Here is a 15,228-nt window from a genome sequence, read left to right as displayed (position 1 = left end):
CAGTTGTCATTCAGGGTGGAATGAGACTTCTCCATGTTGCGGCTGCTCTGAGGTCCTGATGCTCTGTAAGTAAGGCCTCATCCTGAAACTAAGGAAGGAGTATCTACGGAGTAATTCTGACACAGAAATCTCAATCGAAATGGCTGCTTTGGGAGCCCCACGTTCCTATAAGTAACCTCTCTTTATGTCCTGTAAGTGAACCCCCAATAAACTCATTGGTTCATTGAACTGGTATTGGTATAATTATACTTTGGTCTGCCATCTCACCCCTATTTAGGGAAAACTTTCCTGCAACACTTCAGTTCCTCAGTACTCATGTAAAACCAGATGCACAAAGTGGCATATGCGTCTGGAGTTCATTTGCAGTGGCAAGAGGCCGTGGCATCATTCTCTCTCTCCCTATCTTTCTATCTCTCTACTTGCAAATAAATAAAAAAATATATATTAAGCAACAACAAGAAGTATGGCTTGGCCGTAACTTTTAGGTTGGAACATTGGACTTGCTCATTTCCATTGAGATGAGTCTTTAGTGTCTCTTGGCTCCAGTTCCCATTGTTGTAGGCACCTCTCATCACCTTAGGTGTACTGGGTCCACAGAAGCATGTGCCACTTGGCATCTGGCCTTATATAGGTGTGGGGAATTGAACTCTGTGCCCACAGGTTTTCTCAAGCAAGTACCTGTAACTACTGAACCATTTCCCTAGCCCCAGATATGGATTTTTAAAAGACAATGATTCTTTTGTACAATAAATATAAAATGGAGGCTGAGCATGGTGGTATTACCAATGATCCCAATATTTGGGAGGTAGAAGCAGGAGGATCAAGAGTTCAAGGTTGGCTAGGGAGATGGCTCAGCAGTTAAAAGTGACTGCTTGCAAAGCCTACCAGCCCAGGTTTGATTCTCCAGAACCCAATTAAAGCCAGATGCACAAATTGGTACATAGATCCAGAGTATGTTTGCAGTGCAAGAAGCCCTGGCATGCCCACCCCCCCCCCCTCTGTTAAATAAAAGTTGAAGATAACCCTTAACTACATATGGAGTTTGAGACCACCCTGGACTACATGAGAATTAATTTTAAAATAAAAACAAAACAATTAGCCAGGTGTGGTGGTGCACACCCTTAATCCCAGCATGTGGGAGGCAGACATAAGAGGATCGCTGTGAGTTTGAGGCCATCCTGAGACTACATAGTGAATTTTAGGTCAGCCTGGGATAGAGTGTGACCCTACCTCGAAAAACTAAAAACAATAGCAACAAAACCAACAAGAAAATTAAATAAATAAATGAAATGAAAATCTCATTTGAATTTAAAAAAACAATTTATCATTATTTTTCTTCTTCCTCTATCATCTGTAACAACCTGTTGATGGGTCCAATATTGTGAAGGTTTTGTACAGGTAACCACAGTTTCTATGAGGTCATGAAAAACAAGTCATTTTTTTTTTTTGTAATGTGAAATTTTATCTTAAATTTTTGGTCTTTCCAAGGCTGAGTCTCACTCTAGCCCAGGCTGACCTGGAACTCACTCTATAGCCCCAGACTGGCCTCAAACTCATTGGAAATCCTCCCATCTCAGCCTCTCAGTTGTTGGGACTAAAGGCATGCACCACCACACTCTATTCTTGACGAAGTCAAGTTTGACTAAAAAGTAGTAACCAGGACTGGAGAAGATGGCTTAGCAGTTAAGGCACTTGCCTGCAAAGCCAAAGGACCTGGGTTTGATTCCCTAGGACCTATGTAAGCCAGAAGCACAAGGTGGCACATGCATCTGGAGTTCATTTGCAGTGGCTGGAGGTCCTGACATGCCCAGTCTCTCTACCTCTTTCTCTCTCAAATAAATAAATAAAACATATTAAAAAGTAGTAATCAAAGATACCACAAAGAAGGCTTTCATGGCCCCTTTCTCTCCTTGGGGGTGGGAGGAGATGAGAAGACCTGTTACCAGCCATACACTTCTGCTGCCACATGTCCTGCCCTGGCAACCATGGACAGACCCTCTGAAACAACAGTACTGAGTATGGTCTGATTGCTGGGTCTTTAGAAAGAAAACCAGTTTTTGTTTTTGTTTTTAATTTATTTTTTGGTTTTTCGAGGTAGGGTCTCACTCTAGCCCAGGCTGACCTGGAATTCACTATGGAGTCTCAGGGTGGCCTCGAACTCATGGCAATCCTCCTACCTCTGCCTCCCGAGTGCTGGGATTAAAGGCATGCGCCACTATGCCCGGCAGAACACCAGTTTTTTGTTTTTTTGTTTTTTTTTTTCACAGAGTAGAACACAGCCTTTTATTGGTCCAACCACCTGCTTAGTGGCAGGCTAATGCAGAACTTCCCCATCTGCCCTCACCCCCACCTTCCCTCTCCTGGGAGTTCCTGGCTCCCTCCCAGGAAAGAAGAGTGTCCTGGGCAGGGGTGGCAGGCAGAGACAGGAAAAAAAAATGTACAGGGGTGGGACCTGAAGGGGGATATAGAGAATGCAAGGCTGCTAAGCCACCCAGATGAAACATCCATCTAGACTGAGGGACACAGTTGCCCGGCACAGGCTTGCCAGGGTGGTAAGGGTCAGAAAGGAAGACATTTGTAGGGTGGCTCCTACTGCGCCCTTAGTGCCATCAGCATCTCCCAGATGTTATCCTCAGCTTCTTTAACGCTCCGTTCCAGGTAGGACTTTTTCTGCTCTAGTTCTTTAATTTTTTCTTCTGCTATTTTCTGTTTTTCTAACAGTTGATTGTGAATTACTTCCTTGGATTGAAGAATAAACCTTAGGTTGGAATTCAGAGTCGCCCCCAGTAACACTTAGGGCTGGAACCCAGTATCTGCCCATACTGACACCTCCTCCAAGGTGGATTCTTCCTACACCTTCGTACATGTTAGTCTCATCTACCAAAGTCATAATCTCTGTATCTGTAAGATGTGTGTGCTTTTTTGTTCTGTTTAGCTGTTCAATCTGTATGTCTGCAAGCTTCACCTTCTGTTGAGTATCAATAACTTTGGCTTGAAGCTCTGTGAAAGCCTTCTTCAACTCCAGATCCACGGGGGCCGCCATCTTCAGAAAACCAGTTTTTGAAGCAGAGTAATAAAACAGGAAATTACCACCAGCTATTACTGAGTTATCGTAACTTGTTTCTTCCTGGGTGTTGTCCTCATGAAAGAGACCAGATTTGCTTTCCACTATGCTGTGCTGAGAACCACATTGCTTCCTTTCTTATAGCTCTGGCTAAAAACTAAGGCTAAAACTTAGAGGAAGCTGGAAATGGTGGCACCCGAGGGAGGCTGGGGGTAGGAGGACTGTCACAAATTGAGTCTGGACTACAGAGTGAGTGTGAGGTCAGCCTGGGCTAGAGTGAGAAGGTACCTTGATTAAAATAAATAAATAAACAAAAAATTAAAAAAAAAAAAACTATGAGGAAAACAGCCTAGAGGCATTCCTACATGCCATCTCTAAGACAAAAGCTGAAGATGACGAGAGTCATCCCTGCCCTTATCTTTACTACAAAGCTGAGCATGCTCAGAGATGGTCCTGTCTTTTTCTTTTGAGATACAGGATTCATGTAGTCCAGTCTGGCCTTGAATTCCTGATCTCCTGCTTGCCCTGCTAGGATTATATCCTGTGGGCCAAGAACTCTTTTCGTGACTTTGAATTACATCTCACCTACATCTCACCTTAATTACCTCACCTTCCAGGCAGGGCCAGAAAGCAGAACTGGTTACCATACTTTATTTTGCCTTTGAAGGAAAATCAGCAAAATACTAAGCTGATACAGACTGTTGAACATTTTAAAGATAGAAAATTAATGAATTTCTTTGATTGTGAGAAGAGAATTTGCTTTCAACTAATTTCTGCCTCAAATTTAAAATTATTCCCAATTTCCCCATGTTTATTATTATTATCCAAAGATATAAATTTGAGGTGTCATCAAGGTGTTTCACACCTATAATCCCAGCATGCTGGCATGGGAGAATCTCTGAAACCAAGTTCAAGGCCAGCTTGGGCTACACAAGGTGAAACTGTCTGAAACACTGTTATTGTTATGACCAGTTCTCGGCACCCCCAGTGACCACCAAGGAGAACCAAACACGTATGCGAGGACAAGGAGCTTTAAGTCAGGGTTAAGCCCGGCCTCCTGACTTCACCAACGCAGTGGATCCATACAAGAGCCCTGAGTGGTGGGAGAGTAGGGTTTTTATAGGGATTTGAACATAGTAGAAGGGAATGGGCACATGATTGGTTGATTTAAACAGTAATTGCACTTGTACTCTTCTGCTTGGCTTAGGATTTTGGCAGGCAAAGTTGGCGGGCTGGGTCTAGGGGAATTGAACTTATCTATGACTACAGGAATGTATGGCGTAGTCAGTTTCCAGCAACTGTTAAACTGTCGCGAGCACTCTCAAAGATGATTGGTTGAGAGGATTCCGCCCACGAAGGTCAATAATACTCAGACACTGGTGTACTCACAAAGGAGTTTACTGGGATGAAAGTCACACACAAGCAAGTCCAAACTATCACAACTAATATTATAGCTAATATAATATATAACCAAACTATATTCATCACTACTAACACAAGAATATTTCTAACGAGTCTAACATGTATACAACCTGATAACGCGAGACTTGGGACGCAGTAACGCGAGACTCGGTCGCAACGCGAGACTCGGTCTGCGAGATTTCTGATGCTTTACAACCTGGTGGCGCGGGGTCCGTGCTTCGACTTTTCTCTCGGTTCGCGGTGTTTCAAGGCGAGTCTCGGTCATTCGGACAGCGTGTCGGACAGATGAATTCGGATCGGTGATGCTTCTCGCGGAGGTCTCAGTCCCGACTGCTGAGCAGCCGTTCACTCAGTCATAGTGTCGGGAGGACTGGGACAACGGCTGCTGAGCAGCTGGGGTTTTTATATTTTCCACTACTTATCTAGGGTTCCACACACACCTTCTGCTAATCTCTTACTATGTCATTGTACTCAGCTTACTCTTAGTTTTTGCTTACAAAGTTTGACTTTGCATTTTTACTCTCACACACAAAGAAAAAAACTTATTTATCTAAACTGTCCCTGGACCATATGCTGGTCCTTACATGCTCATAACATAAACCCACCCTTACGAGAAGATAAAAAACCTAGATCTTGCCGGGAAACAGAAACTTAGGCCTACTGAGGACTCTGAAGCCTGTCATGGCGTCCATCTGGTTCCTGAGTCCTTCAGTTATCACATCACTTTTTCTTCATATGTAATTTCTAAAAGAAATATTAGCAGTTCACTCTTAGTTCAACACTTTAAGCTGATTAATTACCACATTCTTTCCTACTAAATGAAAACATTTGACTATACTTGTATTTTGTCAGGGTTCTCTAGAAGAACAGAAGAAAACAGAACTTAACAATCACAGTACTCAGGTAGAACCAAACCAAAACTTAAAAGAAAAAAAAAGATTAAAACAAAAAGAAAGTGAACTCCTCTTTTTAAGATCTTACACAAAAGCTCTGTCTTTTGAAAATTAATACTTTCAATACTTAGCACATAGCTTTCCCCTCAAAGGAAACAAGGAATAGTTTGTTCTGGAGTCAAATATGAGTGGCTGTGGCCTCAGAACATAAATTTTGAGTGTATTAGCAATCTCTTGAATTAGTATGCTTACAGAACAAAGGAAGGTCGAAAACCAAGGCACTTTTCAAATACATTGCTGGAAACATCTGGCAGGTCAGTTACAGCAAAGCAGAGGAGTTTCTGCTATGGGCTGCACATATTATCTGATCATTCTTAGCCTTTGGATTGGATGGAGGAAGTGATGTGAGATTTTAGGGTTCAGGAAATTCCCCATACATGTGAACCCCAACTTTTGGGTGTTTATCCTCTTATCCCTTCCTTGCCTAACAATGCCCCAGGTCGAGGTTTCCTGCCCCTTATCTCTCACCTGGTCACTTCTGGTCTCACACCCTATGGCTAATGTAAAGAACAAAGAAATTCCTTCCATTCCTCACCTTCCCCCAACTGAAGAACTGTATATTGGGGTACTATCTGTGATCTCAAAGCTGACTGCTCAGCTCTTGTGAGTTAGTCCTGGCAGCTCATGTTTTTCCTTGAATAAAAACTTCCATCTTTGTCTCAGAGTGGTCTCCATGGTCTTGGTAACTCTCAAACCTTGCACAAACTAGGAGCCATTAAATGAACTCCAGAGTGAAGATACAAGAGATCCACATTAAGATTTTAAAATGCTCAACTCACAGCTAGTCTTAGGTAATTGGCAAAAACTCTGCAATAGGTCTGTCACTCAGAGATTCACCAGTCCAACACAAATATGACACTGATAAGTACAGGCATTTAATCTTGGCCAGGACTACACTTCCAGCCTAGAGTGCAGGCCCCAGTTACATCTGGCCATGGATTATAAGGACAAATTGCTAAACAAGCCTGTGTGACAATAGTCACAAACCTAGTTACAAATGTGAAGGGAAAAAAAAAGGTTAGTGGTTATCTCATTCAAGCTGATGGTCTGGCATTCTGCATAACAAAGATAACATTTGCAAGGTACCACATCCTGCATACCACTTTATAACACTTCCTTATCCATTACACTCCCTTATCCATCACAACTCATGTTTACATTTCATCTTGGTCATGCCTGCATCCAGGTACTGATTTAATTAGCTGGATTAGAAACAAACATTTTTGTTGTTAATGTTTGTCAAGGTAGAGTCTCATTTTAGCTCAGGCTGACCTAGAATTCACTTTGTAGTCTCAGGGTGGTCTTGAACTCTTGGTGATCCCCCTACCTCTGCCTCCTAAGTGCTGGGAATAAAGGTGTGTGCCCCCAATCCCAGCCTAGAATCAAACTTAAAAAAAAAAAAAAAAAGGGCTGGAGAGATTGCTTAGTGGTTAAGGCACTTGCCTACAACTACAAAGGACCCAGGTTTGATTCTCCAGGACCCACATAAGCCAGAGGCACAGGGTGATGCATGCATCTGGAGTTTGTTTGCAGCAGCTAAAGGCCCTGGTGTGCCCATTCTCTATCTCTCTATCTATCTTCCTCTTTCTCTATCTCTCTCAAATAAATAAATATAAGTAATTTTTTTTATCTAATTATTTGCATGCACAGAGGTACAGAGAGAGGTATAGAGTGAGAGAAAGAGAGAAGAATGAGAATGGCCACACCAGGGCCTTTAGCACTCTTAACTCCAAATGCATGCACCACTTTGTGCATTTGGGTTATGTGGATACTGGGGAATTAAATACAGGTCATTAGGCTTTGCAGGTAAGTGCCTTAACTATTTTTGGGGGGGGGGGGCTGGAGGGCTCAAGGTAGGGTCTCACTGTAGTTCAAGCTGACCTGGAATTCACTATGTAGTCTCAGGGTGGCCTCAAATTCACAATGATCCTCCTACCTCTGCCTCTGATTCCCTTAACTATTGAGTCATCTCTCTAGGCCCAAAAAAATGCCTTAATTTTTTTTTTTTTTAATTTGAAAGTTGGGCATGGTGGCACATACCTTTATGCCTTTAATCCTAGCACTTGGGAGGCAGAGGTAGTGGATTACTATGAGTTCAAGGCCACCCTGAGACTACATGGTGAATTCCAGATGAGCCTGGGCAAGAGTATTAGACCTTACCTCAAACAACAAACAAACAAAATTATTTGAGACAAAGAGACAGATAGAGAGAATGTCAATGTAAACAAACTCCAGATGCATGCACCACCATATGCATCCAGTTTACATGGGCACTGGGGAATCAAAGCTTAACTGCTAAGCCATCTCTCCAGGCCCTAAAACATAACTTTTGATAATTAAGAATGCTTTTGGAGTTTGGAGCAAGTGGTGTTATGACCAAACCAATTGATACACCCAGGTATCACAAATTGAGAGAAATAGCAGTTCCCTTAGTGCAGGAAGAAATGGCTGTTAGTTGCAATAGCAGCCCTTTTGTGGTTGCAGAGCAGGTGTTCTGGGAATCAAAACAAGGGCCCTTCATATAGGCCCTCAGTCTACCACTGAGCTGTAACTGCAGATTTCCTTTATATTTCTTGTTACTGCTTTGCACCTAGGCTGGGGTCATACTTCACTCAATTAGGTGATTAGTGTGGTGGTACATACCTTTAATCCCAGCACAAGGGAGGCAGAGGTGGGAGAATTGTTGTAAGGTGTGAGTGCCAGGTCAGACTGGGCTAGAGTGAGACCCTACCTTGAAAACAAGCAAAAAAAAAAAAAAAAGAGTTCAGCTTATTTAGTACAACTGATCATAATGGACATTGACCTATGGGATCCTGACTGGGTATCAATCTTTAGAATTTATGAATGTGTATCAGGAGTCAATTTGTGGCAATGAAAGCCAACAGTCAAGGTAGACACCAGGAGTACTACTATTTGGCAATAATAATTCTCACAGTTTACATTCTTTGGTCCCTGACCAATAGGACACAAAGAGTAATGTACTTGACACAAATAACCAAGCCCACAGAATAGTGTAACAAGCTGGAAATGCCAGTAGACAGCCAGTGCTGGCTATTTAAGCTCACCCATCAGTGCTTTGTATGAAACCAAATCCACTGGGAAGGAGACCCAGAATAACCAAGTCCAAACAGTGGGGTTGTTTGGTTAAGCTTAATGAGTGTGTAGGAAAAGATGGGGGCAGGCTAACAGGTCACCCCCAAAACAAGATAGTAGGTACTTATCTGTAGATATTGATACCCCAAGCCTTACCCCTTCTACGGATGTATTCCTAGTAGTTTTCTAGGACTATCTTGTTAAATTACCATTATCCAAGTGGCTCAAAACTAAAAGAATTTTATTACTTCCCAATTCTGCTTATCAAAATATAGGAAGATCTGTGTTCTCTCTGAAACTTCCATGGAAGAAGTCTTCCTTTTCTCTTCTACCTTAGGTGATACCAGTAAATACCAAGGTTCATGGGCACCTCTGGAGAGGTTTCAGGTTCCTGTGTCCCAGAACAGGGAATTGTACAGAGACACTCCCCCAACAAAAAAGATGCTGTAGTAGACAGCTTCAGGTTCACTGAGATGAACTTCCAAACCAAGCACAATTATGGAGAAAAGAATATTTATTGAAACTTATAGATCCAGGGGAAGTTCCATAATGGCAGAAGAAGTTGGCCTTCTTTCACAGGTCAAAGCTGAGATTGAAGCCACAAGCCCAAAGCCCAAAGCCCAAAGCCCAAAGGCCAAAGCCCAAAAACTACAACCACACAGCATACTCCAGGAATACCAGCTAGGCACACTTTACCTCGATTGGAATTTCAAACCTACCACCACACCTTAAGATCTGCCCAGTGACACCTTCTCCAGCCAGGTGGCTGCAGAAACACCAAACTCCAAACTAATAAAACACTAAATATATTGGGGGCCATCTACTCATACTGCCACAGATACACTTTCAAGGGAGGAAGCAGATATGAGCAGGAAAAAAAATCAATTTTTGTTTTATTTATTTGAGAGAGAGAGAGAGGCAAATAGAGAGAATGAACATGCCAGGGCCTCTAGCCACTGCAAACATGTGCTACCTAGTACATCTGGCTTTATGTGGGTAATGAATTATTGAATCTGGGTCCTTAGGTTTGGCAGGCAGGTTCCTTAACCGCTAGGCAGGTCTCCAGCCGTAGAGAAAATTTCAAAACTAGGTGTCTGAAAGATCATCTATTAAAAGAAACATAGTAACAAACTTTGAGTTATAAGTAATAACTTGAAAATTAGAGTTTATAATTTGAACAAGATCTTCTGCTCACTGCAGGGCATCTTATATTCAATTCTTCCCCACCTATTTCATTTCCTCCCTTCCAAGTATGGCAACTAACTTTGGTATCTTTGGTAAAGCTGCTACAAATATTATAAATTTTATTTTAATTTGATATTTTTATTTATTTACTTTTATTTTTAAATTTATAATTAACAACTTCCATGAATGTCACCAATATCCCATGGTAATTCACACCTCCCCCCACATTCTCTTTGAAACTACACTCTCCATCATATCCCCTCCACCTCTCAATCAGTCTCTCTTATTTCGATGTTGTCATCTTTTCCTCCTTTTATGATGGTCTTGGGAAGGTAGTGTCAGGAGCTGTGAGGTCATGGATATCCAGGCTAGTTTGTGTCTGGAGGAGTACGTTGTAAGGAGTCCTACCCTTCCTTTGGCTCTAACATTCTTTCTGCTGTTGGAGACGAGGAGATGAGCCCTGAACAGATCTTTGCCCTGAAATAACCTCTGCCCTGAGATAACTTCTGCCCTGAGCAACTTCCGACCTTTCCTCATCCCCCCACCCTGCCATACCTAACTGATTCCATCCCCTCACCCCGCCACACCTAACTAATTAACATCCTGCCTGGTGACTGCAGAGACGTGAGAACTATACCGGGAATTCTTGGAATAACTGCAAACTGTCCTAGGCCAAAGGCCAAGAAGATTCTGTAACTTTCCACCACCTGCCTCCTCCAGCCCCCCCTCACCCAAGACCCTAACCCTAACCCTTAAAAAGGCCGCTGTGGCTCAATAAAATTGGACTCTTGACAAGTGTACATTTGCTTGAGTCTCTTCCTCTCTCTCGCCCATCTTATTTCAGGTTGGGGTCCTCCTCGCCCCCATGAATAACGAGGTCCCGCGGGTCGGGACAAGTGGCGCCCAACGTGGCGGCTCGAGGCACGGACTCCTACCGGACGGAGACCCCCAGTTCAGCGACCTCCGGAGGATTTGTTAAGTGGTCACCGCTTCTCCGCCCAAGAAGACGGCAAGACCTGGTAAGTTTTCCCTCTTCATTCCGTCCCATCAAGATGGGCCATTCATTGTCTAAAGAGGCTTCTTTCATAAAGGATTTAAAAGCCTCTCTCAGAGAGTGAGGAATACGGGTATAGAAAAAGGATCTTATACAGTTTTTTATTTTTTTTGATAAGACATGTCCATGGTTTATGATTGATGGACTTAACATTCATCCCAAGAAATGACAAAGGGTCAATAAAGAATTAAATCAAAACTTACTACTGAAGAAATGGCAAAGAGTCGACACCTCTGTCTCCTGTGTGAGATATGTGTCGACCCCAGAGCTCTGGTTTCCTAAATAAAGCCTCATGCTTTTGCAGCAAGTTGGGTCTCCTGTGTGTCTTTGGGTGCGTGCTATCTCGAGACTTGAGTGAAGGTCTCCCTCTGGGGGTCTTTCAATTGAGAGCTCGTCCAGGGATTTGCACGTCTACCCCGGACTCCAGAGACCCCCTTGGAGGTAAACAATGTAAATGTCTGCAGCGCTGCTTGTCTGAGTGCTTGTCTGAGTGTTTGTCTGAGTGATTTCTGTGATTTCTGTTGCTCTGATCTGTTTTAATTTCGGTTTGGGCAGCTGTTGTTCAGGACCGTGAGGACCTGACAACGGTGGTTGGCAGGACCACAGGCTGCAATCCTGGGGGATGCCCCAGGATCTGAGGAGAGTCAGGGTGGCTGACAGTCTCCTATCTGGTAAAGGAAGATTGTGTATTTCTCCTTCAGGAGAAACCACAGAGGCATCTTCCATCTGAAACTGCATTTGGTTTTCTGTTCTGGACGCATCGGAGGTGTCACGGTTTTTTGTTTCTTTTTGTCAGTATCTATTTTGTGTTTGTTTGTGGACTCTTGTTTCTAGTTATGGTACAGACTGTGACGACCCCCCTGACTCTGACGGTATCTCATTTCTCTGAAGTTAGAAGTAAGGCTCATAACTTATCTGTAAAAATTAAAAAAGGTAAATAACAGACTTTCTGCTCCTTTGAGTGGCTGCCAGAGGGAGCATTTGATCTAACCATTATTTCTGCTGTTAAGAATATTGTTTTTCAGAAGGGACCCATTCTCACCCAGATCAACAGCCATACATCCTGGTCTGGGAGAGCCTAATGATGGATCCCCCGGCATGGGTCAAGCCCTGGATCCACCCCCGCCACGGTCAGGCTCCCAAGTCCTGGCAGTGGCCCAACAAGCCACGAGAAAACCAAGCCGAATGGCCACAGACCCCTCGGCTCAGCCCAAAATATATCCTAAAATAGAGGACCCTCCCGAGTGGCCCTCTGCCCCGATTCCATCTCCCCCACCTTAGCCCCCTGCTCTCCCCGCTCCAGCTTTGGCTGAGGGAGGAGGAGATGGGCCCACTGCAGGGACTAGAAACTGAAGGACCTGATTCTACCGTATGAGCCTTTGGTCCTCCCCCTGACCTAGCATGTCTCAGGCCCAAATGAGCAGCCTACCTAGCTCCCAAATGAGATTGATGTGGGGATAGTTTGCTTGAGCTTTATCAAATTTAAGTCATGGGTAAAACATAAAATTGTTTTATGTTAATAAAAAATTTCTGTGGTACATGAAATCAATAGTTATCAAGTTTCAGCCAAAATCATTGGTTGTCAAATAATGTTTTTTTTTCTTTCTTTCAAAAAGATTTATCAAGGGTTATATTAATATTTAGCTAGCTGTTTGGGCTCAGAAAAGACCAGATTCTACTCTGTTATATGTAAAGTAACTGTTTCAATTTTGGCATCGTAAGTCCAGTGTTTATAACAAAATTAACCCTTAAGACATATTCCCTACTTTAGGGCACAGCCTCATGCTCAAACAATGGTCCTCATCTGAGAAAAAAAAAAAAAAAAATCAAGCTCCATGGTTCTGTTTCCAATGTTCTCTGGGTAATTTGTACCCACACAGGTATCTGGACTAATCAAAGATGTTTTCACACAGGTGCTAAGACCTTATACTGTCTTACTTGTTTTTTAGGTTAAATAAGTTAAGTTTGTAAATCAACTGGTACTGTTTTCAAGACTGATAACAGGTGCTGCCTATACTTATAAATGTTGGATATTTAAAATGGGAGATGTGCCTACTTTCTATACCTCAGATATATGGCTTATGCTACCACAGTACAACAAAAATTTTAAAGATAGGACAAAATGATTTTAGAAGCCCTGTGCCATTCTTTAGTTAAGTCTATTTCAGTAATTAAATGTGCTCCATATGTATGTACATCCAAGCTGATGTAACTTCCTTTCTAAGTGTGTTAATCACCTATGTAGAAGCCAAAGCCAATTGGAATCATCAGAGTAAAAAGTGTCAATATTTTGGCCTGTGCTCCCATGTCATGAGGCCACTGGAGATGATGGGACACTTCTACACTGGCCCCCTGGTAAGTCACCTGTCTTCCTGAGCAGGGAGGATATGTAGACCCAAACAAAAGTGGTGTACAGTGTAAAACAGGAGAGTCACAATTGAGAAGCAATCAGTCCTCCTGACTTCCCAAAGAAGGGAAAACTACTTGGCCAGCATGGCCCTGACTCATCCTAACAGGCAAAAGACACCAGTAAGCTATGGGGCTACTCCTGTGTCCCTAAAGTCTCTTTGGAGAGCCATTAATGACCTCCAAAATTAATCCTTAATTAACTTTTGGCTATCTGCAAGGTCTTAAACACTCAGAGAAAAATGTATAACCAAAGATAAAAAATAGCTCTTTATTATTAAGATTAAATGTTATGTATATGTTTCTGATAACTCTGCTAGCATCTCATCTGTTTTACAAGCCATGTTAAATACTACTGTGCCATTTAATGAACAGTTCTGAAAGAAAATCTCAGCCAGCTCATCCTCAGATGGTCCTGAGATGATCCAAGCCTGTCTACCTGGATTCCCTCGACCTACAAAAAGACCAGTTTGCTGTGTGTTCACTTCTCAGTAACTCCTTACTTTTATTCTTTCTTTCCAAAGTTATCATTCAAGATTATCTTCCTACACTCTGGGGTACATTAAAATAGTTCCCCTCTCTAGGAGAGATTCTCTAACTGCAACAAGTCTCCACTTCGTGTCCCATTCAGCAGGAAGTAGTAAATGATCTGATGTCTTCGACCCAGCCCCCTAAAGCAGTTAGAGTGTCTTCTCATGAGAGGGAGAAATAAAAGGGAAATAGACTGTCTATACCATACGTTCCTGTTGTCATAGATAAAGTTTACTTAAAATAAGTTTATTTAAAGTTCCTCAAATAAAATTATAGAGCTTGATTGAAATGCCATACAGATTAAAAGTTCTAGGACCTCCCTTTTATGAGGGAATTGCCATCCTTACATCTCCTGTGTCTACTAACAGTGCAGAGGGATTATTCTGGCACTCTGCCCCAGAAGGGGGTATTACTCTTGCATCCATTTCCGGCCTCGGACTGTGTCTATTAGGCCCTGATATGCTCCCTCCTCTGACTCTTGAACCAGTATGCAACCAAACTGCTATTATCAATGACTCCTTTATATATACTAAAGCCCCCTAGTAACTCCTATCTTGCTTGTTCCACGGGGCTGACTCCCTTTATTGTCAACAAGGACTTTTTACAGACTAAGGACTATTGTGTTGTAGTTATAGTTTTGCCACGATTTTTCATACATGATTCTGAAAGTTTTACAACTACTATAGATCAAGGCATTGCCATTAGACCAAAAAGAGAGCCTTTAACTGCCCTCACCCTGACTGTGCTCCTGGGACTTAGTGCTGCAGGGGCCGGGAGCCTCGCTGGTAACCTCCCAACAGCATTTTTCACAACTCAGTGCCTTAGTGGACAGAGATCTTAACCTCATACATGAGGGGATACAAGATCTCAAAGATTCTTTGGCCTTGCTCTCTGAGGTTGTACTTCAAAACCAGAGAGGGCTAGATTTGGTGTTCTTAAAGGAAGGGGGACTCTGTGTAGCCCTCAAAGAAGAATGTTGTTTTACTTAGATAAGACTGGGCTAATACAAAATAGCCTTGATAAAGTTAAAAGAAATCTAGAGGACTCAAGAACAACAAGAATCTTGGTATAAAAATTGGTTTTCCACATCTCCCTGGCTAACTACTTTGCTTCCCAGTCTTTTAGGCCCTTTTGTTGGATTCCTTTTGCTTATCTCCTTTGGCCCCTGGGCCTTCAGACGACTAACCAGTTTCATTAAGAGTCAGGTAGATTCTGCAATCAAGCCGGTGGAAGTCCACTACCTCGCCTCGCCACAGAAGAAACATCTGCCGCTGACCCGCCAAAAGAACAAGACAACCCCCCATCTCGACCCTTAGACTTTACCTCCCTGCAAAAACCCACTCTGGGGTGGAAATTTTGGTCCCGCCCCTCCAAATAATAACTCAGGTCTCCGCGACCCCTCATACTAATTGGCTACCAAACATATTTCCTCCAGGATCCTTATGTGGCATTGACGGTCTTTTTGAGAGCAAAATGCGTTACATTTCCACAAAGTGAGTGGTCTGGTAAGTCAGCGACGG

General features: G+C 42.8%; 1 protein-coding gene across 1 annotated transcript; it reads right to left on the bottom strand.

Moving 5' to 3' along the window:
- Positions 1-2,300: 2,300 nt before the first annotated feature.
- Positions 2,301-3,043, bottom strand: LOC101604956 (prefoldin subunit 1). The gene is made up of 2 exons (XM_004662192.2): positions 2,844-3,043; positions 2,301-2,758 (listed from the first exon to the last, which is right to left on the bottom strand). Exons 1-2 carry the CDS (start codon positions 3,041-3,043, stop codon positions 2,590-2,592), a joined length of 369 nt encoding a protein of 122 aa, XP_004662249.1. The 3' UTR covers positions 2,301-2,589.
- Between the last annotated feature and the right edge of the window lie 12,185 nt (positions 3,044-15,228).

Source organism: Jaculus jaculus, chromosome 6 (genome assembly GCF_020740685.1).
Source record: "Jaculus jaculus isolate mJacJac1 chromosome 6, mJacJac1.mat.Y.cur, whole genome shotgun sequence".
In the NCBI taxonomy this organism is placed as follows: Eukaryota; Metazoa; Chordata; class Mammalia; order Rodentia; family Dipodidae; genus Jaculus; species Jaculus jaculus.
The sequence above is the reverse complement of the archived record's forward strand: the minus strand, read 5'-3'. Positions and strand labels throughout refer to the sequence as shown.